Source organism: Melopsittacus undulatus, chromosome Z (genome assembly GCF_012275295.1).
Source record: "Melopsittacus undulatus isolate bMelUnd1 chromosome Z, bMelUnd1.mat.Z, whole genome shotgun sequence".
NCBI classification, from domain to species: domain Eukaryota; kingdom Metazoa; phylum Chordata; class Aves; order Psittaciformes; family Psittaculidae; genus Melopsittacus; species Melopsittacus undulatus.
The window spans coordinates 52,697,944-52,725,506 of record NC_047557.1 but is presented as its reverse complement, the minus strand read 5'-3'; the positions used below and the strand labels follow the sequence as shown (position 1 = coordinate 52,725,506).

At 43.9% G+C, this 27,563-nt stretch overlaps 2 protein-coding genes across 2 annotated transcripts; one reads left to right on the top strand and one right to left on the bottom strand.

Moving 5' to 3' along the window:
- Window positions 1–524: 524 nt before the first annotated feature.
- Window positions 525–11,206, top strand: CHRNA6 (cholinergic receptor nicotinic alpha 6 subunit). The gene is made up of 6 exons (XM_031054323.2): window positions 525–767; window positions 2,761–2,900; window positions 3,964–4,008; window positions 5,138–5,247; window positions 5,366–6,353; window positions 9,262–11,206. Exons 1-6 carry the CDS (start codon window positions 587–589, stop codon window positions 9,382–9,384), a joined length of 1,587 nt encoding a protein of 528 aa, XP_030910183.2. The 5' UTR covers window positions 525–586; the 3' UTR covers window positions 9,385–11,206.
- A 3,691-nt stretch (window positions 11,207–14,897) lies between these two features.
- On the bottom strand, window positions 14,898–25,887 carry CHRNB3 (cholinergic receptor nicotinic beta 3 subunit). Its single transcript, XM_005154878.1, has 6 exons — window positions 25,845–25,887; window positions 22,928–23,079; window positions 21,853–21,897; window positions 17,846–17,955; window positions 16,744–17,626; window positions 14,898–15,424 (listed from the first exon to the last, which is right to left on the bottom strand). Exons 1-6 carry the CDS (start codon window positions 25,885–25,887, stop codon window positions 15,290–15,292), a joined length of 1,368 nt encoding a protein of 455 aa, XP_005154935.1. The 3' UTR covers window positions 14,898–15,289.
- Window positions 25,888–27,563: the final 1,676 nt, after the last annotated feature.

Sequence of the window (27,563 nt, the reverse complement as noted above, 5' to 3'; positions counted from 1 at the left end):
TGACTTGTCTGTCAAGAAAGAACTTTGCAGGCTTAGTTGCTCATGTCACATGGCAATAAAAAATCCACTTGCCTTAGGTTTATTCATACAGAACACTGTCAAGCAAGTCTGTCACATGGTGCTGTGCTTATTTCAAAGTTTAGATATTTTCTGGTGGAGGTGTTACAACTATACAGCATCCATTTCTCCTGCTGCAGAACTGGTCCTCAGCCAAGACACTGAAGATGTTTTCCCTCTTCATATTCTGACACACTCACTCAGGTGAGCACGAAGCAATAGCCAAAGCAGCTGCTTTTGGATGACTGTTCTTTAACCAGGGGGTGAAGGGCTGAGTGAATTCCTCCCCCTCTCCACTCTGGCTACCCTGTGCTTTGCCTTCCCTCTTTCTCCTGCACTGCTACAATTCCCCCAGAGGCAAGGGTGCGAGTGACTGGATATGTTAAAAGTCACCTGATAGGAAGCTGCCCAACTCCCTTCTCTCTGCATAGCATAAGCTCTCCTCCTCTGGTGATAGTGGGAGCAATTCTGCAAGGCTCTGCTCAACAGATTGCAGTTTCCTGCAAATGCAAAACTGAAATCCATCTTCATGTGGACTACATACTGTCCAGGGGGCTTGTGTGTCTTCTTGTCTTCTGTTTCTTTCCCCAAATCTCTCTTTTCAAAAGGAAGGTCTATTCTGCTGCTAGCAATGCATTCTGAGAGGTGGCTATGTTGCTGTTACCCTGCTTTCTCTGTGTTGGCATTCATGTTCACATCCTTGATTAAAGGTAGGATCTCTTTGATACTAGTCTCTAAAATATTTTCTAGTCACTGTCTCGAATATTTTTTCCTGGAATGAATTAAATGTAAAGCTTTTACCAGCTGTTTCTAACTTGAAGTTTGTAACAATATTTTAAAAGAACTAAAGCAATACCGGTTTTCACACATAAACCACTTAATTTTGGTTTGACAACTAATTGAGGAACTGTTTCTAGCAAAGAATGAAAATTAAATAGGAATTATAACAGTTTCATTTGATGCTTAAATTTACAGTTGCTTAAATAATGCAGGCTAAAGATGTGCATGTTTGGTTCTCACACCTTCGGAGTTCAGAATGTGATGTATCTTTTCCACCGTTGTTTGTGATCTGTGGTTAAATGAGCTGAAGTGATTTCCATGCACAAGTCTCTGAGAGGTTCTGCAGGATTTTTGCTTTTAAGACATTACATCTTTTTTTTTTAAAGTCTCACTTCTGCTGACAACAAAGACACTGCCTGTGTTAGCAAGGCAGAAGGCATTGTCTTAAAGCAGCACCAGTGGGACAAGAATCTGTAACCGAAGTATAAAAATGAAAGTCTGAAATACTTGCCTGTCCCTGATACTTTGTTTTTAAGGCACATGTCTGTTTAAAGGCCAGGACGAAAATTTCAAATGAAACATGATTTTAGACACCTACTGGCTTTAGTCATGAGACTTTGACAAGAAATTCATGTTCCCATGGTAGGGTAATTCTAGTCACAGTGTGATAGATGATAATGGGAAAAGGAAATTGAAATTTCCTTGTTGAATAGCACACTATGTGATACACAAACATCCAGACTTTACAGACATTCACATATCTTCTCTGAAGATGCTAAAAGATTAAACAAAAAATCAAGTTATGGAAATCTTAATTTTTCTTTCCATATATGCTAAGTCACCAATAACTGACATTTCAGCTTTTGTGATAATCCCCAGAATCTGAGCATGCTTTGAGCATACCTTAGAGGCAGAAAAACCTGGGGAAGGACAGCTTAAGCATGAAAACAGTGCAGTGCACTGAGACTAAGAACCTCCCTGTAGTACATCTGTGCAAGCACAGGCCCTTGTGCTCACTGAAGAAAATGTGAATGTCCCATGCTATGCCAGAGTCCACACTGCCTGACACAAACCACCTTCTGTGTTTCAAATTTGCAGTCATAAAGGCTTATTGTGATTTCTTTACTGATATGTTCTAGCACAATCTGGGACACAAAAACTTATGAACATTTATCTGAAAGACAAATTTTTCCTCAGTTGTATCAGTAATGTCATTGGCATCATCATATAGCTTTGATAACATAACTGTGCTCAATATGAAGAGTGAGCAGTGAGGCAGCTTAGTGCCTTTCTTATACCTTATTCCTGCTAAGCCATCCATCTGTCCTGCATTGACTGGGGGTTACAGCTATGATCTGCTTGTTCCCAAAGAACAGGTCTGTATTACAAAGACACACACTATTCTATAACGAATTTAAATAATTCTACTTTTTTTTTCTCATAGCAGTTAATAAATGAACATTTTCATATTTTAAAGACTAGGAGGCATCATTAATAACAACTTAATCAGGGTCTGTGACACAGATTCAGACCCAGTAGCTGCAGCCTCAAGTTTTTAATTTCTAAGTAGCTATGCTTTTCATAAACTCTCAGTTTTGCCATAAAAACCTTCCAAAGATGAAATCCAACACATTTTTACTTTTTCTGCTTTATACCGCTTTATTCTACCTTGATCTGTTAGCAGGGGGGTTGGGCCAAAGGATCTATCATAGGAGACACTTTGAGAAGAGAAGGAGCAGTGGGCAGTATCCTGTGGAAGAATGCTTTCAACTGGCAGGCCTCTTCTGTCCATGTTCCTGTGTCTTGATACATGGTCGCAAGCACAGCATCCAGAAATGTAGCATGAGCTAGTATGTTACCTACCACCATCTTTCCCTCTTCCTTTCCTCTGACATAGCTGTTCTTTATTTCTATCTTACACAGATACCACAGCCTGTGAATCAGAGGAACGGTTGTTTCACAAACTCTTCTCCCAGTACAACCAGTTCATCAGGCCAGTGGAAAATGTGTCTGATCCCGTCACTGTGTATTTTGAAGTGGCAATTACCCAGCTCACAAATGTGGTAAGGCTGCTTACAGAATACTGCTTTGTTTTGGGGGTGGTTGCAAACACACAAAGTTACTAAAGCAGTAGATGTAATCATGATGGTTGCACCTACAGCTCTTGTAGCTGACATTGTCTTGTGCACACTTGTAAACATACTGAGACCTTTGCTGTTCTTTCTGTCAGCTGAGTTATTCCAGTTGCTCAAATGATCAGTTCAAACTACACAAACTGGTTTGCTTACTCTGTAGCATCAAATCCCTCCATCCTGGGCAGCAGCATCTGGCACTCAGAGCAGCAGTACTCAAAGTTCAGGTCCACTCTCCACAGGCCTACCTCATGCCACAGACACCTGGTTGTGCCTGCATTGTGTAGCATGTGGGCTAGTTCTTTAGTGGAGTCCGTGTTGTTTCTCAGTGGTCCTGAGAGATAGAATCTTATTCTTTTGCAAGTTTTTTCAGTCTGTTTCAAAATAGTATGATTTGTGCTGGAAAGGACCTTAAAGTTCATCCAGCTCCATCCCCCCTGGCACAGGCAGGGACACCTTCTGCTAGATCAAGTTGTCCAAGCCCTGTCCAGCCTGGCTTTGAACACTGTCAGGGATGAGACACCCACAGCCTCTCTGGGGAATCTACTGTGTAGCCTGCAGAGTGCTGTTTCAAAGTGCAGAGATGATGGCTGTGTGTTCTGAGGTGCGCTGTATACATGGGCGAGTCTGAGATGGCAGACCTGCTGGGCAGGGCAGAGGGACTGTAGAACAAGCAAAACCTGACCTTAACCCTTGCTAAAATCTGCTCTGTGAAGCAAATTATCCACAGAACAGATGCTGTGTTTTGATTAAAAGGTATCTACTTGAGTCCATAATGAAGTGACAGGCAAAGTGTGAGGAGCAACATTCAACAGCAGCCAGGGAGCTAAGGATAAATAAAGGCATTATAAATCAAGGTAAAAGTAAGTCAGAAAAAATCTGGTATCAGTTAATGTGAAATTCTAGTTTCCTTTTTTATCAAACAAGTTGGCCATCTCTGGATACTGTGACTGATTCATGGAGTGAAGATGTACATTCCTTTGTTTCTCTCTAGGATGAAGTCAATCAGATTATGGAAACAAATTTGTGGCTAAGACATGTAAGTGGCTCAGCGTTGCATTTCTCATGCATTTTGTGTTGATGTGATCGCCCATGTTACCTTACCTTGAAAGCTACATATACAGAAAAAACACTTGTTTTCATAACAAGAATTTTAAAGCTATGAATAAGGAGGATCGCCATTAACCAAAACCATACTTGAAAAAATAATTTATTTATTCTTATTTCCAAGAATTTGTATCTCCCATCTTTCCTCTGTGTTATATTCTCTCTCAGTTTTGTGATCATTGGTTTATCTGGTAGATGTAGCTGGATGTACCTATTAAAGAGTGATTAAATATGCAGCTGTGCAGCACTAGGTCATCTTTATATTGAAGTTTTCAACCAAAATATTTACTGGCAAAAGGAACATGCATCCATTTTTCCTGAGAGATTTAGCATTTACACATAAACAGTAGATCCTTAGAGGACCATAAATGCTGAGCAAACCAAGCCAGCTTCCACAAAATGCGTGTTTTCTTCAGGCACTGATTGTGGTCCACACAAAGCTTTCTGTACAAGATACTGTACTTATGATCAGGATCTTCAGGGTAGTCTGCTAAATCTTGGAGCACGGTAGAGCACTGGACTGCAAGACAGGAGAAATGCTGGGCATCCTTCACTGCCCCTGACTTGGTAATTCACTACCCTTGTGGAACCAGTAATGTCTCCTGACAGCAATCGCCTGTTGGTGTGCATACATACCTCCTTCCTCATTGGGATACTCATCTCCTTTCATGCTGGCCTCCTTTATGCTGCAGGGTGCACTTTCAAGACAGCACCAGCAAGGCCTGTGTGTATTTCCTCTCTGCAGTGCAGAGGTAACCTTGCACAGGTAAGGATCTATACTGAAGTAGCAAGTCAGAGAAGAGATCTCAGCATGAAAGCAACGGAAATCAGTCCTATCCTATCCCCTCACAGAGAAGGGAAGGCCAAATCAATGGAATAATATTCATAAAAGTCCAGTGTTTCTCCCGATCACGGCCTTGTTGTCTTTCAGATCACTGTCCCACTCTAGACGTGCTGCACTTTCAGTCTTTATTGTAGCCTGTCATTTTACAGGAAGATCTGAGAAGCAGATATTTGTTGATAATACAAGAGCTTTAAATACTTTTCTGCTCTCCTTTCAGATCTGGAATGACTATAAGTTGCGATGGGATCCCAGAGAATATGATGGTATTGAATTTGTTCGGGTACCAGCAGATAAGATTTGGAAACCAGATATTGTCTTGTATAATAAGTATGATGAATACTTTTTCATTTCACCCTTTCTTTCGTATGTATCCTCTTGCAGTGCCCATGAAAGACATCCTACTTTCATGGTAATTTTCTTTTATTTGCCTCATTTGCTTTTCTAGTGCTGTGGGAGATTTTCAAGTTGAAGGCAAAACCAAAGCCCTCCTTCGCTATGATGGAATGATCACCTGGACACCACCAGCTATTTTTAAAAGCTCCTGTCCTATGGATATTACCTTTTTCCCATTTGACCATCAGAACTGTTCACTGAAATTTGGCTCATGGACCTATGACAAAGCCAAAATTGATCTTCTGATCATCGGATCCAAAGTAGATATGAACGACTTTTGGGAAAATAGTGAATGGGAAATCGTTGATGCTTCTGGCTACAAACATGACATCAAATATAACTGCTGTGAAGAGATCTACACAGACATAACATACTCCTTTTATATTCGAAGGCTGCCTATGTTTTATACCATAAATCTGATCATTCCCTGCCTCTTCATCTCATTCCTGACTGTGTTAGTTTTTTACCTGCCATCTGACTGTGGTGAGAAAGTGACTCTCTGCATCTCTGTGCTCCTCTCTCTGACTGTATTTTTACTGGTAATCACAGAAACAATCCCATCCACCTCCTTAGTAATTCCACTTGTGGGAGAATATTTACTATTTACTATGATATTTGTGACTCTGTCAATTGTCATCACGGTGTTTGTCCTGAACATACATTACAGGACTCCAACCACACACACAATGCCCAAATGGGTAAAAACAGTCTTTCTTAACCTGCTCCCCAAAGTCCTGTTGATGCAAAGACCACTAGAACAGCAGAAAAAAAACTTGTCCAGAAAAAGCAAGAAAGGATCAGCCCATACACCAGGCAAGTCAAAGCACAGCAAGCACAAAGATACCAAATTACACAAGGAGCAGCGATGCAGTCACTGTGGTAATGCAGCTGAACTCACTACCACCAAAAGAAGACAGCTGAGCCATTCATCACTGAAATGGATGGCAGAGCACATGGAGTACTCCCCAGAAGTGAAGGACGTCATTAGCAGTGTTCAGTTTATCGCGGAGAACATGAGATCTCAAAATGAAACCAAAGAGGTAAGGGAGGGAACCACCTAGCTGGGCATGGGGCTACACTTACAGCAGTGAAAACATGACCTAGGAGGGCAGCCCAGAGGAACTGGAAATGTCAGATATTGAGAAGAAAATGCTTTGACTTGTGAATGGGTCAAAGTTTCCTACAGAAAGGGAGAAAATAAATCTTCCACTTGGGAGGGGAAACAAACAGTGATCTCATCTGGTCTTCCTCTATCCCTGGTGGATAATTTAGGCAAGGCAGTTTTAGATTAGAAATAAGGCTCACCCTTCAAAGTAAAAGCAGAGGAATATCAGCCTTTTGTGCCATGAGGAATGCACTCTGATCAGCTGTGATTCAGACAGAGTTGATCTTGCCACAGGGCAGGGGTTAGACTAGACAGGATATTTCAAGGTCTCTTCCAATCCTGCTTCTGTAGACCCTCAGAAGCAACACTATTCCACTGCTCAGTTCTGGTAAGAAGGGACATCTCAATACAAGGCATGCTTTTTGCCAAGCAGGGTGCTTTTCTGTGTTGGTAATGGAACAAGCAAATTTTGGGAACTGCTTTTTAAAGAACAGGGCTTGTCTAGCAGTGCAGTTGCTGATCTGGAGAACTATTCTCAAACAGTGATAAGTCTCATAAAGGTATTCCTTTCAGAGTGCTGTTGTCTATACTTTGTTTCAGTCTGGTGTGTTCTGATATTTTTAGTGATTTAACTAATTGTGGCTTCAGCAATATAGTATTTTCTGCCACAACAAACATATGCTGAAATGAAACTTGAGTTTTGGGGGAAGACAGATTAAAAAAAGGGATTTAAAAACAAAACTTGATGTTTGAACTAATAGATTTGCTTGTGTAAGATTACAAAACGTTCATCCTAACTGGGATTGCTGTCATAGAAGATGATGCACATTGGAATTTGGAGAATTCCAGGGCCACATCCTCAGGTGTAAACACAAGCAATTAAAAGAACCTCCAAAAAAGAGTATCTGACATCCCTCACACCCAGGCCTTAAAAGGAATAGGAATTATCTGAAAATTCAGTATGTTTTTAAAAAGTGTTTAGAATCTCATGAAACATCATTGATCTGTCATAAAATGTTTGCTTTCGGTTTTGAATTTTTTTAGATGCTCTATGATGACAAAAACCATTTCAGAATTAAACACTGCTGTGTTTGTATTGAAAAACAAAAATACTTAGTGAGGGAAATGTTAAAAGGTATTCTTTCTATCAGAATAGTTGAAATCAGCACGAATGCATACAACCTCTGTGCAACAACAAAAAAAATTACTTTTTTTTTGTGTGTGTCCTGTAGAGAAAGATTTTTCTGTAAAAAAAGTCCATAACTTTCTGAATAAAACGCTACTGCTAAGGCATCGTGACTGAATTCATAGGATAAGTCAGCCCAAGGCAAAAGACAGTAATCTGTCAGCACAGAGGAGGATGGGGTTTGAGCTAAGCCTTGCTAATACCTATGCCCTTCATGTTTTGCTTGACCTCAACATTTTAGCCCTGCTCTCACTATCACACCAGCTGCATAAAACATATTCATGTACCATATTCTTCTGATTTCTCTCTTGTGCTCCAAAGAAGAAACCTTGCATGAAGCAGTCCAAATAACATGCTGCCTTGATTACACAGCTCATGATATGTCTTCCTGTGACACTTCTGCTGATTTGCATTTTGCAAATCTCTCCTGCCACATGACATCGTATTCTTAAGTCTCATGTGTGCATCAGCAGCTCTGTATCTTACCTTTCAAAATGTACTGGTGATGGGAAGTGCAATTTTTCATTCAAAATCCTCTCTTTGGGGAAAAAAAGGGGTATGTTCTCAGGAGGGCACCAAGGGAATGATTCTGCAGGCTTCTTCTGCTTTGGCCAGACATACAAATCCATATGGGCAGCGTCACGCACTAGTCTTGTACAAATAAAAGCACTTCAAAAATTGTGGCAACATTTACAGCAGCTGGAGTTCTTACTGCATTTTCTTTCACAAGAAGTACAGCAACAGCCTCTTGGAGAAAAGCATCAAGAAACTGGGAAAACAAGTACAATATCCCCCAGCAGAGAGCTCTTAACCGTCACTAGTTTTAAACGTGTGAATGTTCTGATGCAGTGGTCCTTGTATGTGAGCACAGTTTAAAGGATAGCAGCTTCATTGAGTGTGGTTCTAAGGTGTATCTCAGACCTACAAAATCCACTCTGGTCTGCTTAGTATACTACACTGTGGTTTGCTCAGTCAGGACCCTTGCTTTGCTATAGTCCCTGCCACCAACTGTTCAGTTTGCTAAAGTCAGTGGGGCTTGGTTGCAGTGACAGTGTGCCAAATCAGGCCAGAACAGCAAACTTTTGTGTGTGCTGTCAGGATACATTCTTTGACAACGTCTAGTAATGAGAAGCTATGGTGACTACTGTTAAACTATGCCGCTCTGCACCCACCAGATGATCAGGTCCTATTTGTTAATGTCAGCATCAGAGCCGTAGCTTGTCAGCAGGCTTGAATATTTAGAAAATTCAGCACACTAGGACTGTGCTGGATGTTCTCAGCCAGAAGTGGTAAATGCTATTAGAAAATCAGCCCCCACTAAAGACATTAAAAACTTCAGCAACTATAAGTACAACAAGCAACATTCTTGACTGCATATATGTTCTTCCTCACATTCAAAAGCAAAAGGGACATTTCTATTCCATAATGTCATAGAATCATAGAATAGTTAGGGCTGGAAAGGACCTTAAGACCATCCAGTTCCAACCACTCTGCCATGGGCAGGGATGCCTCACACTAAACCAGGTCTCCCAAGACTCTGTCCAACCTGGCCTTGAACATCGCCAGGGATGGAGCATTTACCACTTCTCTGGGCAAAACTTGCAATTGCATGTTACATTACACGTAGTTCATCCTTTCCATTTTTTTTCTCTTGCAGGTGGAAGATGATTGGAAATACGTAGCTATGGTAATAGACAGAATATTCCTCTGGGTTTTTATAATCCTCTGTGTGTTTGGGACTGCAGGGCTCTTCATTCAGCCACTAATAGCAGATATGTAACTCAATTCACTGCTTTTTATCCACTTCTGTTCTTGGTTCATTTCTGGTTCAGAACGGTTACCTGTATATCTGTCCTCTTACATAACCCCTTTCCTCATCACCCCCTCAGCATCCAGCCACAGAGGAAAGGAAAAGGAGAGGCAAGGGTCCACTAGGAAAGCAAACAACCTAAAATAGAATAAGAGGACTGAAAATGGGAGATGAGCATGAGGTCTTTCCCTCAGTGAGATCAGCAATAACAATCACACTGAGGATCAGAGGAGCAGAATGAAGTTATTGAGCTTTTCCCTTGGTTTCAGAATAGGGGGCTACTAGGTCGGCTCTGGCGCTTCTGAGTGCATTGCCCAAAGACAACTCTACCTGGCTTAATTTTTCTCTCCTGATTGTAACTCTCTCTCAGCTTTGAGTTAATTTACTTTTTCTCTCCATTTCTCTCCCTGTACAGCAGCTAGTTTTTGTTGGCATGGTGATTAGATGATCTACCACAGTCCTCCTGACCGTGCCAATGCTCTTTCTCCTGTCCTTGTTTGAGGGCAGCCAATAAAAGCACAAAAACCCTAATCCCCCAACACTGTAACATTTTCAATACAACCTAAAATAAGGGCTCCTCATCTTCCACAATATATGTGCACAAATGAGAATCCCAGATCAGCAAAGCATGTGTTTACTTTTATATTTGCAGTCAGACAGGTCTTATGCACTTAATCACAGTTGAAGGCAAACTGACTTAGTATTAGAATGTGGTCACTCTATAAGGCAACCACATTGGAAAACTACATGTTTCTGTGGCATTTGAAATCCTGCTACTTTGCATGCCACCAAAGTGTTCCTTTATTTCATGATACCAAGTACCAGGTGTTTTGTGAGATTCAGTAAGTTTTCCAAGCCACATTTCTCTCATCAGGTTAGCAGCTGTCCCAGTCTATAGGTTCTGCTCTGAAAACCCTTGCATGCTCTAGCTCAGGCATAAGGCCAACAGGGAACGTTCTGTCTCTAAATCACTACTCATCACAGACAGTATTGGCTTTATAGCATTGGATTGATTTGACCAACTTGGATTATACACATTCCAGCAGGAGAAGGCTGGCTATCCTGAGCACTACGCAAAGCTGGGCATGTTGGTCTGAACAGCTCTGCAGCAATTTTCCATTTGCTGGCTCCTCATGAGTCAGTGCTGTGTGTGCAAACCTGTAACTGCAGGGACATTACCTTTGGAGCTGAGGTTGCTGCTGTACAACCAGGTTAGGTTCCCAGTCCTACTGCATTTAATCCTGAAATACTGTAGATGCGCATTTTGTGTGTTTCTATTCTTTATGGACAGTTTACCCTCAGATCCCATGTCCGTTTAGGATGTCGTTGAGTTCGTGCTGAAGGATTCTTCTCTAAAAGACACCATTACAATTAAGGCCAATGGATGCAAGAGTAAAAAGCATCGCTTTCTTATAGGAGACTCTAAATTTAACTGTTCGGTGTCTGTGCAGTGTTATCAGTGTCTGCCATGTACCAGTCTCGGGTTTGAACATCACCAATCCTTGGAAAGCATAACTCTCTGTTCCTGAAGCCCCTAGCTGGCCTTTTACTCTTTTTTAATGTTTCATAATAAAGAGAATAAAACTGACTAAGTGTACATGTTAGAGATAAAGATGGAATGAAAATAATGTAACTGTCTTAATCCAATAGTCGAAATATGTGAAGTCATGATTTTCTAGAAGAAAAAGGTATTTTTTGTAAACTCTCTTAATGGTGTGTAATTATGTAGCAACTAACAGAGAGATATATGAACAAGCATAGTTTGTTTCATCAGCCTGTCAATTAAATATCAATCCTGGGATATACTTTCTTGAAGAATTTGTATTTTTTAAAAAACTTCCTGGTTTATGATATGTTTAGAGATGTTACTAAATGATATTTGTTATGCTGGCTCTTTAATCAGAAAAGAGGGTAGCGGAAAGAAAAGGAATTTAAAGGGATGAGCTGCATTCTAAGCCCGAAAGCTTCATTTTACAGGAAACCATCTGGCTGCCAGCATTCACTGTTGTAGTCTATGACCATCTGAGCAATGAAAGTTCTGTGGCTGGAGGTGTACTGCATTGTGTCTTAGGCAGGACAGCTACTACCCCACAGCCAGTAAGACGACTTTTGCAAAACCCCTGTTTTTTTTTTGTCAAAGCATTCACAATTGCACAGCTCCTCACCTCCAGTTAGGGGGCCTCAATGCCTCAGTACCAGCTGCCTGTCTTTGCCATTTACAGTACTACACATCTCTCTGGCTTGCCTCTGGACTTCCCAGGGTTTAGCCCATCAGCCTTAGAAAGTAAGATTTACAAAGACACGTTCTGTCTCTTTCTGAGTGCACTATTTCCTCTTCCTTCAGCCCACCCAGTAACTTTTTATCCTTCTTTTGCCATTTTCAGCTGTGTTTGGCACATTCCAGACTGGGATCCTTCCATACACCTGCCAGCTTTATGAAAGCAGTTGGTTGATTAGAGAGAGTGGGGGTGAGTGACACAATAAGCATCTCACCTTGAAGAAAGCTGTAATAGAGGACCATCTCTGATCAGATATAGAACCCACACGAAAGTGACATCTTTGCTTGTCCCAGTTCTTTCTGGGGGATCTTCTAACTGAAATACTAAGAAAAGTTTCAACCATCCCAAGGAAGACCATTTTTACACTTTCTCCCCACTAAAAGGCCCAAACGAGTTTGTCATATTTGTCTCACTGTGAATGATGATACACATAGTCCTGCAGAGCAGTGTTAAGGTCAATGTAAACCAGTGCACAGAAATCAAGGCAGCATATGTTGAGGCAGTAGTAAGGCAGAGGGTTTCTTGGGGGGTTTAAGATTCACAATTTGCAATGTTGTCATCCACAGGCAGATACAGCACGTGGAGCAGAGGGAAGGCGCAGAGAACTATCTGCCCCAGTGTTCTCCCTGCTTGTGTTTTTTAGTGGCAGGCCAGGCCGTGGGACAAGTTGAATGCATTTGCAGGCCAGTGGCACAGAGATTCAGGGAAGCTCAGACATAGTCAGCACAAGGAAATAATGAGTAGCAAGACTGCAGGAAGGCCAGAGCCCACAGGCCGTACCTGAGTAGAGTTCATATATCTTCTACTCCAAGGGCATGAGCACTGCTGGCCTTTAGCAGCAGGAGCAGAAAAAGCAGCTGGCATCAGACACAGCTGTGAGACACAGCCATGTGTTGCCTGTGATATAAGGAAAGCAAGTGCCTGGAAAACATAGGGTTAAAAAGACTTTTAGCTTAACTTAGGTCTAAGATAGAGAGCAATGTGTTGTAAGTCTGTGGTGGGATGACAGAATTTAGTAGTCTTACTGAGTGAATTATTTCTTACCATCCTTCTAATTACCAGTTAGTTTGGAGACTGACTTCTGAACATCTGCTAGCTTGGGATACTCTTTATCTGCCCATCCTGCTTTGCTTGCAGTCAGTTTTGTACAAAGGTCACACTGTTCTAAATCTTTGCCAGCTATCAGAAAATTACAGATATGGCTGGTTTCAGCTAGTTTTGTGATTACTGGGGCATCCAACTGTGCCAAAGGTGAAACGTACACTGTGAGGAAGACTGCTTACTTCATCTTGAAGACCCCTGCCGACGACAACCGGAGGGCAGTGCGCAAGCACCAAGAGGGACGCGACTTATGATAACGAGTACCTAAACTAATTGTAATAGCCCCGCCTCTCTCTGGGGAACCTAATGAATATGCATGTTTGTGTGTAATAAATATCTGTTTGCTTAACCCTCGGTGCGCAAGTTAGGAGGAGCGATCCCCTTTGCACCCGGTGCCATAATAAACATACCTGCTTCATAACTCCCGAGTTGTAGATTCTGATTCCATGCTTCACCTGCGGGTGGGCAACCAAGTTGTTGCAAGGTGAGGACAGGACCACCTGCCAGCTAGGCACCAGAAGCACTTGCCCCGGAGAGGATTTTGTCATCTGTCATGGATAGCAGGCAGGCCCCTTGCAGGAGTGCTCAGAGAGAGTAGAGCCTGTCACTAAGAGTTCCAAGAGTCTGTAAATGCTGGAAGGAAAAGCTTCCTTTGTGTTTTTCTACAGATGTTTCACAGTACTGGGTAGGGGAACAAACTCACTAAATGCAAGAAGAGAGAACCAGCTGCTGGTAAGGTCAGTGTATAAGAGATTTATGTCAGTGTTGTATATTAAGACATCTATTGCCTATATACGCTAAATTAAATGGGCCTGTTCTAGGTTCCTGCAATATAATAACCAGATCTGAATGCTCCCTCCTCAAACTCACAGACAGAGCTAAAAAGTTATGAGGACTTTCCAAGAACATCATTGACAACCCTCTCTGTTCAAGTCAGTTTGAGACAAATCTAAAATGGGCTACAATCTAGACTTTGTTGACAACAAAACAGCAACAAAACCCAGCATATAAGCACTGTCACCCCAAGAATCATTTAATAAATACATCTTTATTCATACCAATTGCACAAGTGAACAGAACTTTCTGTAGTGACATGACAAGATGGGATTATATTAACTCACAGAGGTCTGGTGGCAACATATAATCCATGCATCAGAATACCTGTGTGTATTTGTAATACCTTCTAACCTCCATCCCTAGAGAGAGAGTTTCAAGGCTAGCTAAAGCTTTAACACCAGATTCACATTTAGATTGTTGAAAATTTGATCCCCATATCCCTTGCTTGCCTTGAAAACTTTCGAAAGTTCTGAATGGGATTTTCTAAAGCACTCCATGTTGGCCTGAACACTGCTGCAGCAGAAGTGGTGAGAGAAACCCGTGCATTTTCTGTCAGGTCTCACACTTGTAAGAACTGTTTCTAATCATGCAGAAGGATCCCATTTAAATGAATCACAGGAAATTCTGGATTGCCTGGAAACACAAACAAACTAAACCCCAAGGATGTATCTTCCTGGTAGCCAGCCCACCCCACAGCTCACAGGAGAAGCCCTACTTCTGCACCAACCACAGGTTTTGTTTGCTGAAAATGTTGTCTGCAGCTTTCCTGCAACTGAACTGTTTAGGAAGTTCACTATTGCCTTATGGAGTACTGCAGCCACCTTTCTACATGTGATGTGCTTCAGGTGATCTTTTGCTTGTCCTGTGAACAAGCAGGTGCAGAAACCACAGTTCCTAAATGCAGAGCATGGGGAAAATCCTTACTTGTTCAGCCTTTTGGTATATTATAGAGCACCAGGCAAAACTGCAACTCTGAAAAGAGGGCAACACCTCGTAGCTTCCTGATGGCCAAGAAAAGAGATGAAGTGTGCATGCCATAAAGGCTGGTAGCAAGTGTACAGAGTGGTAAGTTCTCCTGCTGTTGAGTTGATCTTGCAGCAAGGGGAGGCCACAAAGTCAAGGTTTCTAACATCCCATCTAAAAGGTGTTTGTACTTTTTCTGATCCACATGCTGTGCAACTGCCAGTTCTGACACATGCACAAAGCGAGCTCTGCAGATGTTGTGTTTTTTACTTGGAAATGTAGATAAACTGAGTACTCATCTGCGTTCCTACTACAACTTCTTTTATAAAGTAGCATTTTAACTGGCAGATCTGCCTTTTAAGTAAAATTGTGCCAGAAGTACTATTTCCAATTTCTACTAATAATATTTGCTTTTATTGTAATATAACCAAACTATTAGTAAAATACTTATAACCCAACTGTGCACCCCAGTTCACTTTAGGACTCAACTGTGCACCGAGCTTTTCTCTGGTCTCAGCCAAATCTGTAACTGGTAGAGTTGTAGGAAGATAGAAAGCACTAGCCAATGCCCACTGTTACCATCACCTTCCCTCTTTCTTGCTGTTGCTTCCCATCCTGTACAACAGAGACCAAGCTCAAAAGGCCCCACTATCCCTTGGCATTGTACTTGTTATATGCTGCTGTGTGAGCATTTTCTACAAAGTACGGTTCAGCCACATCTGTAATGCAGGGGTAAAGATGAGAACCGAACCTGTCACTGACACTACCAGAAATAACCACAGGAAAATCCGATCCAGGACTTGAGCTACGAATTTCCAGTCTTGGACAACCTGGGAAGGAGAGAGGGAGAACAAACAGAAACAGTAATGAGCCCAGTACTCTGTTGAAACTGCTACACATATTTCAGCTCCAGAAGTCTGTTTTTAAGTGTGCTGCACCCTCAGACTGGTATGGATTACCTTTTCTGTACCCATAGCTGTGAGTCATTCAAAACCCCAAATAATCCCATTGTTTTACACACACGGTAATCAGACTTCTTTCAGCCTGTCCAAAAGCTTTTAAGTAAGTGCCCATGTGAAAGTTTACAGATTCAAGCCTGAAGATGGCTTTAAATTGAACTCAGTTTCTTTTCACAGAACTGCATTTCCCATGAAGTGCCAGGACTTGGCTCTAGCACAGCATTTTGATGCGGACAGTGGCTCCAGTACAAGTGGTCCCATTGGCTTGTGCTTTCCTATGTGCTCTCTTGGCTCAGATTGTGTGCATTCAGGAAGGGGATTTCGCATTATGAGTACTGGCACAACCTTGCACACACAAAAGAGCTATTTTTAAAGAGCAGTTAGGGGGACTTTTTCATTAAGAATCATTTCACCTTCAAACAGAAGGCTTTAGGCATGAGCACTATACGCTGCCATACTGCATGTTTGATTCACTGTTTAACTCTCTGCTGAAGTCCTCTCAGCAGAGTTTGAACAAAGCCCCAACTTTTACTAGGAGGGTGCTAACAGAAGTTTTTCTCTCTCCTTATGCTGCAAAGTGTACTGCATTGCTGTCCTATCCTCGTATGAGAAGCGTTGTTTGTGCACATAGTAATTTGCCATTTTACTAGTCAGGGGGATTGTTAGGAAGAGGAGAAAAATGGTAGTTAGGGACTAATCTGAGCTGATATTGGCGGAGATTTGGAAGACTCCCACTCAAAACAAGGCAGCTATGCCATGTATAGTCGCTGGGAGATAAGGACTGAGATCTAGCAAATGCTGTAGAGCCTGCCTGTAGATGTTGATACTTGAGATAGACACAAAGAAAGATACACTTTCAGAGCATGCAACAGTTCTGAGACTGCTATCTATTCCCAGCTCAAGCAGGAAAAAGTTATTCAAATTATCCCAAAACAAGAATTCATCCAGGAGAGGCTGCTCTGGGCTCTTGTGCCTGTGAAGAGCAGGCACTCCCACAGCACAAGTTCTCCTTGAAGCAATACACTTTCCTGGAAAACATATGACTTATCAAGCAGGAGAAGATCCCAGGTCATGTCTCAGATGAGAGCAGGAGGAAGAGGAAAACGGAAAAGAATGCAGAAAAGGTAACAGCTTGGAAGCCATTGCTGTCAAGGAAACTGTGATCCCTTCCTTGCCCTCTCTTCACCTACCTGTCTGATGAAATGCTCCTTTTTAACATGTCTGGAAATGTATCGGATGGAATCAGCTGCCTTTTCCAGAAAGGCAATAACAATTTTCTCTCCATCTTTTGCTTGCTTGTGTTTCTGCTTCCCTGGCAGCTTTGATTTCAAGGTGGTTTCTTTTTCTTCAGTCTCTGAGAAGGAATAACGATCTACATGGTCCTTCATGCAGAGCAGCCGGGGCAGCTTCTGGAGGAAGAGTCTTTTAACCCAGGGAGCCATGGGATGGTAAGTTGCTGAGGACCGGTGGTGGACATTGATAACAAACACAGTCACGATGATAGACAGGGTCACAAAAATCATGATGAACAGCAGGTACTCACCAATCAGAGGAATGACTTTGGAAGAAGAAGGGATTATTTCCTCAATCACTAAAAGGAAAACAGTGAGGGAGACAAGAACTGATGTAGACAATGAAAGCTTTTCTCCTTCATCTGAAGGCAGGTAAAACACCAAGACAGTTAGAAAAGACAATCCCAGGCAAGGGATTATTAAGAAAAGAGTGTAAAACAGCGGAAGGCGTCTCAGCACAAAGGAGTAAGTGACAAATGGGTAAGAGTACAGCCCATCCTTCCTGTTGCCTTTCATACCTTTGGCATTTAAGATCTCCCACTCCCCATTATCAAAGAAGTCTTTCCTGTCTACATTTTCATCCACTAAAATCAAGTCCACCATGCTGCCATCATATGTCCACGACCCAAACTTCATGGAGCAGTTCTGCCTGTCAAAGGGGAAGAAGGTCACATCCATTGTGCAGGAGCTCTTGTAACTGGCTGGTGGCGTCCAGATCACCAATCCATTGAACTTCACTATGGCTTTGGTCATCAGGGATCCTTCAAAACGTCCATCAGCACTAGGAGTTGGACAGGAAGAAACAGCACCAAGTTCAAGACTACATTTGTTCCACACCTACCTCCTCACAGCTCGTGCTTTCAACCCATCACCTGGGGCACAAGGGAAGCCAACATTCACACTGCTTGAAGAAGCAGCCTTCTGACAGCCCACACAAGCTTCACAGTGGCTGACAATGCCTTGCACAAGCTCTGGCGTAAGCTGGAGCCATGCTACTCACTTTTCAAACAAAACGATGTCAGGAAGCCACAGGGACTCAGAAGGGACACGGATAGCAGTGATCCCTCCATATTCCTCTGGATTCCAGGAGAGCTTGTGGTCGATCCATTCCTGTAACAAACCAGTAGAGTCCCATACACAACATTCATTCGCTCATACACAACGGTCTCTTTCCTCCTCCAACCCCCTGCCACGGAAGAACTGCATTGCAGAGCACAATGGCCACAGCATGGCTGGGAGATGTTAATCCCCACACACACTGCCCCTCCAGCCACAGCTGGGCTCCAGCACCCCATCCCATTGCAGGCAACCTCAAGGCAAATGCTTCTGCAGAGCACTTGGCTCTCACTTCACTCACCACCCTGTCCAGCCCACCTGAAGTTAGCCCAGAAGGAAGAAGACACTTCCACTGCGTATGACACCTCTTCTTCCCTTTGAGAACCAGCCCACAGTGGTTTCAGCAGACTGACTACCTAGAAGAGCCAGCTGGCATGGCTGGTACTACCCAGGTGACAGAGAGGTGACCTTTAACTACTTTTCAGTGGAGACCTGGCTTTTCTCAGTGAATGGATTTCAACACCTAATATCCGTATGTTGTCCCTGCAAACCAATTAGTTGTTCTTTCATCAGACAGACCTGCACACTATTGCAGTGGAAGTAATACTATGCTGTTGTAAAGCATTTGGTTAACAATCCTGAAGAGGTAACAATAAAGAAGCAAAGCAGGGGAAATCCTGCACATTTTCATCATGTTGAACTCCAGAATAATTTTTCTTCCCTCTTTTTCTTCTTCAGATGGGGTGATACTTACAAAGTAGCTCTAGCAACCTGGAGATTTCCACAGAGATGCAGTGGAAAAGCAGCCCTCTCATCCCAGTTCATTATTGATGGGGCTTTTCACTTGCCCACAGGAATAGCAGCAAGAGGAAGCAAGAGCTGTAGACTGTGGTCAATACAAAGAAGCAGAAGATGAATCACTTTCCATTAAGATCCTGCACTAAGAGCTCCCCAGGGATGGAGAAGCCTCAGCCTTCTGTGGGCAATCTCTTCCATGACTTAAGGATGAACCAAAAAGTGCTATTCTCTGCTTCCTTTCTCACCATATTGCTCCCCTCTTGTATTTGATTCCACATGCTTTTCACAGCTATACCTACAGACACTTGTTATTGCAGTCCTTTACAGTGTGACAGCAACCTGTAAAGACCTAAACACAATAAGAGCAAACATCTTCTTCCTCCAGGTGCAGGGGAAGGATGGGGCCCAATGGGCAGATAGACCCCTCCTAATATCTGGCCCAAGGCACACATGAAGGTTGCAGTTGCTAAGGGTGGTGCACTGGAAGGATTAATGGCCCCACAACCCGCACCAGAAGAGATATGGACCTACTCTCTGAACTGCTCAAATGGCTGGCATCAGCTATCAGCACAGCTCTACAACCCTGGCTCCTCCTGCTGCTGAAGGATTGATGGGAGCTGTTCAAGTACAGAAATAGACAAGGGATCTTTGCTGCTCTTAGCTTCACCAGCAGGGACAAAGTACACCGCTTTTAGCATGAACTGTTCTCTGTGGATGGGTATCTACCAGATGTTTCCAGCAGCATGGGCTGTTGGATGGGTAGACTTACATGTGTCCTGGACACCTCTTGTAATAGGTGCAAGGGGGCTTAGGCTGAAAACATCTGTTATGCAAGGGGATAGCCAGTGCTGACAACGGCAACCAACACAGTCACCTCATAGCCTATAACACAACAGACGCAAATACCCCTGTGAGCCACCAGGAGATAAAATCATCTGTTTGGAACTGCATTGGTGCAGCCCTTGGCTTGGGTTATTTGCTGCATCTCAACACTCCTCCCTCCTCCTGCCCTGCACTGATTTTTCTCCCAGCTAAAGTGCTCTTTCATGTCTGCAGGGCAAATGGTTGTGTGCCTTCTTACTAGAGCAGAAAATAGATTATGTGCAGACTTCGGAGATGAGCAGTTTAAAATGGGAATCTCCCTATGGGCTATGCTGATGTGAACTGTAGCAGCAGATGCAAAGGGCCATTTCCTTTCTTTTCCTTTTTTCAAGATTCTATAGACCCTCTCATTGCTCTCCCTTTCCTCCAGTTCTGCCAAATTCCCATCTCTGGGATGTTACTCAAGTGCTTAACCCACAGCAAGTGGACCAGGAAACACTGGACCCAGATTATCAACCCTTGCTAGTAGACCCCATAAATTGCCCAACCCAGGTACTTTCTCAGCAACCACTAAAAGCTCCTTTGCACCTTGTGTGTCTGCCTGTATGTACATCATGAGGTCTCACCACCTTCAGCATATGGATACTTGAAGTGAAAAAAAAAAAAAAAAGAAAAAAAGAAAAAAAGAAAAAAGAAAAAATGAAACAAGAAAAAGGAAAAAGAAGAGGAAAATTAAAAATAAAAAGAAAAAAGGTTATGTATTTGAAAAGAAAAAAAGAAAAATATAAAAAAGAAAAGGATAGGGAATAGTAAAAAGAAAAGGAAAAAAGAAAAAAGAAAAAAAAAAAAGAAAAAGAAAACCTTTTCCTAGTTGTTGTGTTTATGCACTAATAATCCCCCAGGCACCGACTACAGATGGGACCAGCTCAAACTAAGCTACAAGAATACATGACTCCCAGAGCAGGAGACCTGGGTCAGACCACATCGTTTATGCACAGCATGAGTCAGAAGGATCAGATAAAGCGGCTTCCACCTCATGCTCCCCAAGACCAGAGAGGCATGAGTGGATGGTTGCATGTCCCTACCTCCTGCAGCAACTTTGGAGTAACCTGCAGCAGAACCTGTTTTCCCACAGCAAGAGCAGTGACAGAGGTTCCAGGCTGTGACTCCAGGCAGGTCTATGCTGCAGTACAGAGAGTGTTCAGCATGGATGGGCTAACCTGAAACATCTCCACACATGTTCATGTTGCAGCTGAGAGAGGATCAGGAGGTGTCTGTCCGTGTTAACATCCCAGGCCTAATACCCTCAGGCAGCCTGCCTATGCATTTGGCCTGCTAATGTGAGTCAGTACTTCAGGTCCCTCTTTTCTACAGTCACTGTAACCTGGGTGAAGATGTCAGCCAGACAGAGGGATGAAGGCTGCCCAGGACACAGGAGACTTTGCTGTACTGGATAAAGCAAGCAGCCAAGTGTTCCCTAAGGAGAAGGTCAGGCCCAGGAATATTCTGTCAAACTGTTAATAAAACTGAGGCGTATTTCTCCTCCACTAGCCCAGTGACTACTGGGAACCATTTCCCACGGCATCACTTCAAATATGGCTTGGGTTTTACATCCTGTGCCTAGGATCAGCTGACATGTTTCTAGATACTCACATGGTTGAGATACTTAAAATAATTATCACAAGGTCAGTAAACTGGTGCAATGTAATCTAAACCAAATGCAGTGTTCTTCAGGAGTGAAGAAGAAAGGAGACCTAGTTCACAACCTTTTTTGCACCTTTCCCCGCTTGTATAAATTATTGTCACTTCCAGAAGAAATTATATTAGAAAGATCTGATTAATTTGGCATGGATTTTATTTAGGGTAGTATGGGTAGTATGCTGGCTTTTTCTTTCCCTTTATTATGTTGAAGAAGAAATCTATCTGAGGTATCAATCATCCTGAGCAAGAGAGACTGTACTTGTGTAACCTCTGAGTCTGAGACAAGATAGTCCCTCAGGGCACACACAGCATCCCAGGAATAGCCACTGCACTACCACATGTTACTTCCCTGAAATATAGTTGCCTTGAGCACAAAGCTAGGCTGCAGGCAGGGGGAAGATGGCACCCTATTTCTTCAAGGCCTGTTTCTCTGCCTTCTGGCCCCTTGATGTCTTTTGTGAAGTGAGAGGAGTACAGTGAAAACTGCAGGCAAGGTAACATGGTGCTCTTTTTGTCTGGCTGCTCAGTGTCATGACAGGGGATAGATGTCACAGTGGGCAGCAGGCTGGGATGGCCACTTACCTCAGCAGCACCACAGTGAAAGGGAAGGTTTGATTTGGTCTGATTTACCTGCTTCAGCCACACGTTGGTTGTCATCAGCTGATTCTTCTCATCCTAGAGTGACACAAAGTAGAGAGGATAGCAGTTTCAGAACAGCCAGCAGAAACAGATCCCATGTCTGCTGAGTCCCGCCCTGTGCTGAGCAAACGGGATCCCTGTGGTCCTGTTTCCCCATGGGCCTGGGCTTTTCAGTCACTGTTGTGGGGAAGTGAGCTGACTCACTAAGTGCTGCCTCTGCTCTTGCTGAGAGCTTCTGAGGCTGGGAACCCAAGGTCTGCATTTCACAGCAGCCCCAGGAAATCAGATGCTGAAGAGCAAGGAGGCAGCAGGGCTCAGTGGGGTCAGAACACTCACGGTTGTGGGCTCACAAGATGGCTCATCTCCCCACACTGCTCAGCCTGGAGTGAGCTTGGGAAGACACAAGCGGAAACATTCCTGAATATACAAATAAAGCACAAAATCAGAGTTTGCTTTCCATGGCACAGGGGAACACTGCCAGGAAGCAGGGGAGGTGAGAGGAACACTGCTGTGTGGGTACCTCTCTCTGGCCCCTGTGCACATTCTACTGGGATGGAGGGGAAATGGAAGGGAAACTTTCCACATGGGCAAAACCACAGGATTGTTTAGTCTCTAGTGTCTTATCTGCATGGCCAGCTCGGTCAAGATACGAGTTGCCTTTGGTCTAGATACAAGATTACTTAGAGTGAACAATGTCTAACCAGTTCTACCCTTGTTTACCCCTTTTTGCAGCTGCATTGTCACTAAACTGCAAATGTAGGCACCAGGGACTGTCCGTCATGGACTCTCTGATTAACACCTGATGAAGGGAGGCTTTTTTCCCCTGAGAACAGCAGGAAAAAAATTACCTTCAGGTTTGTTGCAAAATAAATGAAGACCGTGCCATGCTTGGGGCAGGAGGTCATATCACCAGCACCACATCACACTCAGCATTTCACTGCCTAACCAGCACTTTGCATTTCATGTCTGAGTAGGCAAAAGCCAACAGGATCCTCCCAGCCCTCCCAGGTGGATGCACAACTGTCTGTAAAAGAAGCTATGTTACCAAGCTCAACACAATGCTTACCACATCCACAAGCTGTGATATCTTTAATCCAAAAAGGACTTTGATGGTGTCATTGGAGTTCTCCACGGGGCGGACCCATTTCTGATAGCCTTGAAATAAGTGCTTGAGGAGCGCATCCTCATTCTCAGCAACTGAAATGAAGGCAGCTACATCTGGAAGGGAGAAACAGGGAGTGGAAGCATGCCGGAAAGCAGATATGGAGAACAGCATAAGCTGAAGAAGTGAGGCAGAGCAGCGATGTGAGACAAATTTGCCTCTGGGCAGCTCTTGTCTTGTACAGTACAATCTGTAGGTATTCAGATCCACAGAGACTCAGCTGAGCGGGGGTGAGAGGAGGGGAAGGCAAGGCAGCCGAAGCCCAACTCAAAAATAAAATCATCAGAGCAGTGGTGACTTTGTAGTAGTCTTATCTGGTGTATGGGGTCCTTTTCAAGAGAAAATACTCATACACCAGATATGAAAAGCACCTGCCTGGTCTGTCTTGGTTGTTTTCCTTTAGAAGGTCCACCAGAGCAGTCAACCTCTCCATCCTTTCCTAAATGCCAGCCCCACTCTTCACAACGCTGAGGTCCTGACATGATCTCCACTGCTTCCCTTCTGAACACAAACAGCAGGAAGTACGAGAAAGATTTCACCTCTCCTCAAAAGCACCATGAAGGTAAAAAGAGCTCATGCTGATCAGCACTGTGCCACAGGGTTCACAGCTGGTGTTGCAGTGCCAGCAGTCAAAGGGAACCTCACTGGATGCTGCCCAAGGCCCACCTTGTCCCCTCACCACCCGTGCCCTGCTAGCCCCAGCACACAGGACACAAGTGCCTGGATTGCCAGCCATTAGGCACAGCGTTATGGCCAAGGGATGGTGTAAGGACTAGGCAATGGGAGAGCCCTGGCTGGGGGCACAGCTGAGGAGCTTACACTTGAGTGCAGCAACATCACAGGTAAGGCAACCCCCAGCAGGGTCCCTGTGCTCTGGTATTGACTAAAGGGCATCTGAGCCCAGCAGTCCCTCCAGAGAGAAAAAACATGCTGCCACGCCGGAGCTTCCCATGGGATAGAATTGTTCTCTCAGGGTAGCAGAAGGTCCAAGCAGCACTGCCATCCCCCACTTCCAGTAAATGGGCAAATGCTCATTCCTCTTTTAGAAGCTGCAATGTCTGAAGCCTAATGATTACCACTCATAGGGTAACGATTACTGTCAGATGTTCTAGGGCAGGCTGTTCTTGTCCTCTGTGTCTGGACAAGCAGTTGTGGTGGGGTTACCAGGCCCTGGAGAGGTGGGTGCCAGCTGGTCAGACAGAGCTTTCACACTCCTTTCCCCCTGCTCTGCACCACAGCCAGGGATGGGCTCATGCAGCTGCCGGAACAGTTTATAGCAGCCTCTGCATCCATTCTGTACCTTGCCACTTTGTCACGAGCCTTTGAGGTCTGCTATTACCATCTGGAAAACTGTAAATGCCCCTTTTGCTTGCTCCAGGGCTTGTTCTCACCTCAGGGCTAACCCTAGCTCCACCACGGCAAACTGGGACAGTCTGGGCTCTGTCCTAGGAAACTGGATTGCCTGCCCAAACATGCTAGACAGGCATTGCATCCACAACCAAGGAAGAGAAAGAACATATTTCTCCCTCCTCACTACCCAAACCTCAGTGGTCCAGTCCCCTGACACATACAGCTTTCTGCGAAGACCCGAAATCCCAGCCCATTTGCTTTCCCATTTGGAGATTCACAGGGGTGCATGGTTATTAAACACAGGAAATTTAATGGGAAAGACCTTGATTATAAAAGTCACAACCACAAACCATGCAGGAACAAAAACAGGTTTGTCTTAATGCTGGAATACATTGCTCTGGGTATATTAGAGTGTAAGTCCCTGCACACTCATATGCAACCACACACGGCACAGGCGTGCTGTCCGTGGCTATGTATGAACCCACTCATAGGAAAACAGTTTTGTTTCACAGCCAATACTTCACATGAAATCTAAGGGCCCTAACACTCCAAGAAAGTGTAGCAGGGGGGTGGTAAAGCTGGCTTTGGGGCTGGAGGTATTGATTCTCAGCTGCTGGGGAAGCCACAGGAGAGGGCGAAAAGAGTTGGGAAGTCTCATGAACAAGAAAGCCGGAAGAAAAAAATTGATGCCCTTATAAGACAGCCTCAGCACTTGCAGGAGGACAGTTTAAAAGCCGAAGATTTTAAAGTGAAGGAAGACATATCAGGAGGAAAAAACAGCCTAACAGCTCCTTTTGGTCAAGCCCCATCTGATGATTAAATTAGATAAAGCCATGGACAAAACACTGATAAAAAGAGCACTGCCTTGGACAAAACAGAAGAGTGGCCACAGGACAGACTCATCCCTGAATTTACCATATGATGCACAGACAAGGCAAAAGCTGGGAGCTCCCTGGCAGATTACCGTGTGTGTGAGTAACTGAGCCTTGTTTGTCATCTCCCCTCTCCCCCAGGTTCCTGTTTGTCTGTCTGGTCTGTGCCAGGAGAAGTTCCCCATAGGCACAGGAGCAGGATTGCTGGGGCAGGGAGTCTGTCAAACAAACATGAAAAACACCCTCAGAAGCACAGACAGGACACTTAGTCTCTCGTCAGCTCTCATGGGGCATTTCAGTTTTCCTCCCCATGAAGGCGATTCCCTTGTGTAAGTCCCTTTAGCAGCGCCAGCTAAGCTTAGGATTCGTTTGTTAACTTCTCCCCCAGTGGCCAGCCCCCAGCCCTTGTTGTCAGACTGGCTGTGGCTGCAATAGAAATGCAGCAGCTGATAGAATCCTCTTTTGCTAGTCAGTGTTCAGAAGACGACCAACAGAAGCAAGCATCTACCTTGTCCCAGCAAGCAGCAGCTAACTGGCCAGCAATAAAACAAAACCCTCGAACATCTGCAGCTCAGCTTGGAAGAAGAAATCACACTTACCTGAATGGGTCAGACACAGCACAAAGAACGCTAGGCAAAGCATGGGTACCACCGTGGCTTTTCCTTTAAATCTGATCTTTTCATAAGCAAATCCGGCTCATCTTAGTAGGGGACTAGAACAATCTGGCTAGAAATCAAGGACAATTGAGTCTGCAAGGCAAGCCAGCACCTTTCAGAGCCTTATCTTGCCTCATTATGACGCTCTGTAAATCACACTTCATTGATTTTCAGTCAGCTGTCACATCCCGTAAGCCTAAAACAAGGCTCTGGGTCCTAAACTCTGATTTGTTTGTGGCAGTATTTGGGTTACTACAGGCACTGCAGGCTAGGAGCAGAAGTGAGGCAAGGTTTTTAAGGAGGGGAACTGTCTTTTATTATGCTGCCAGTTACAGCTGGAGAAAAAAAGAGGCTGCAGATCAGACCCAAAGATAGATCATGTGTCTGAAAGGTTGTCTGTTTGTTCCAGCTGTATTGCTTGGTCTAATAGCCTCCCTACAGACCTAACTGAACTTACTCATTTTTCATACTGCACTTGCTGTTTTATAGCTATAAAATAGGGGGTAAACCTAACTAAGATCTAGATGGGAAAACAGAACTGATTTCTAAATGTGTATCTCATCACTCATACACAAAACACTACGGACAACGGCACAGAATGCTTGCACAGTACTATCTATTGGCACAACTTAGAGTATGCTGTCCCAGGATCTTGTGTTTAGCAATAAGAGCAATGGGGCCTTTGATTATTTAGCAAGTTCCTCTGTAGGTGTCACTCCTGCCAGTGACACATCAGACAGGGCTCCTTTCAGAAACCACCAGGAAACTCTGATATCAAAAGGGATGTGGGTTCCTCTTTCCTGGTTCCCCTGCCACTCCTTTACTGAGGGATCTCAGGATCTTCTGTTTTCTTCCCAAATAGAAGTCACTTTGTCATCTCTCTCTGAAGAGATTTTCCCCTCAACTTTTGAGTTCAAGAAAGAGTGGTGCAAAATTCTTTATCTGCACCCAGACCTGAAACACTTTCTGCTTTGATTTATTCTTCTGGCTATTTAATTGCTTACTGACTTCTAGATGGAAAGCCTGTTCTTTTCAGCAACAGCTGGGCTCATTCCATGCAGTGGCCCAGATTTTGGTACAGTCATGAGCTGCGTGATTCAGGTTTGCCTTATCTAAGCTCTTCACCGAGGACTGATAACTGGCAGCTGCAAACTTATCAGATAATTCAGCTTCCTGTAATGAAAAAGATGTTGTTTCTGTGTGGTTCAAAATCACACTGATGCTACTAGTGGCCTTCTTGTAGTGTCCTCACACCTTATTTGTGTTGCAGTGGACTTGCAGCCTGCTTCCTCCAAAGCTCTGAGGCAGGCTACCATCAGCAGCTCACTAGGTTTGCCTATTCTGCCTCTGTACTACACATAGGGAATCTGCAAGAGTCCTCCCTAGCTCCTCATCTCTGCAGGGCTGGATGAGCAGCTGCCCTTCGCTTCACATTTCCTCATCCCAGCTGCAGAAAGCAACTCAAAACCAACAGTGCTATCGACAGACTGTCCTGAACAAAGTGTCTTCTTATCACCAGATGCTTTCAACTACCAGACTGCTCAGTCTACCCATTCGGTACAGACCAGACACGAGCACACAACCTGTCAAGGTCCTTTTCTTATGCTGGCGTAAAAATGACAGCGAACATTTGGCTGGGGTGTTGCGGACAGACAGCACCAC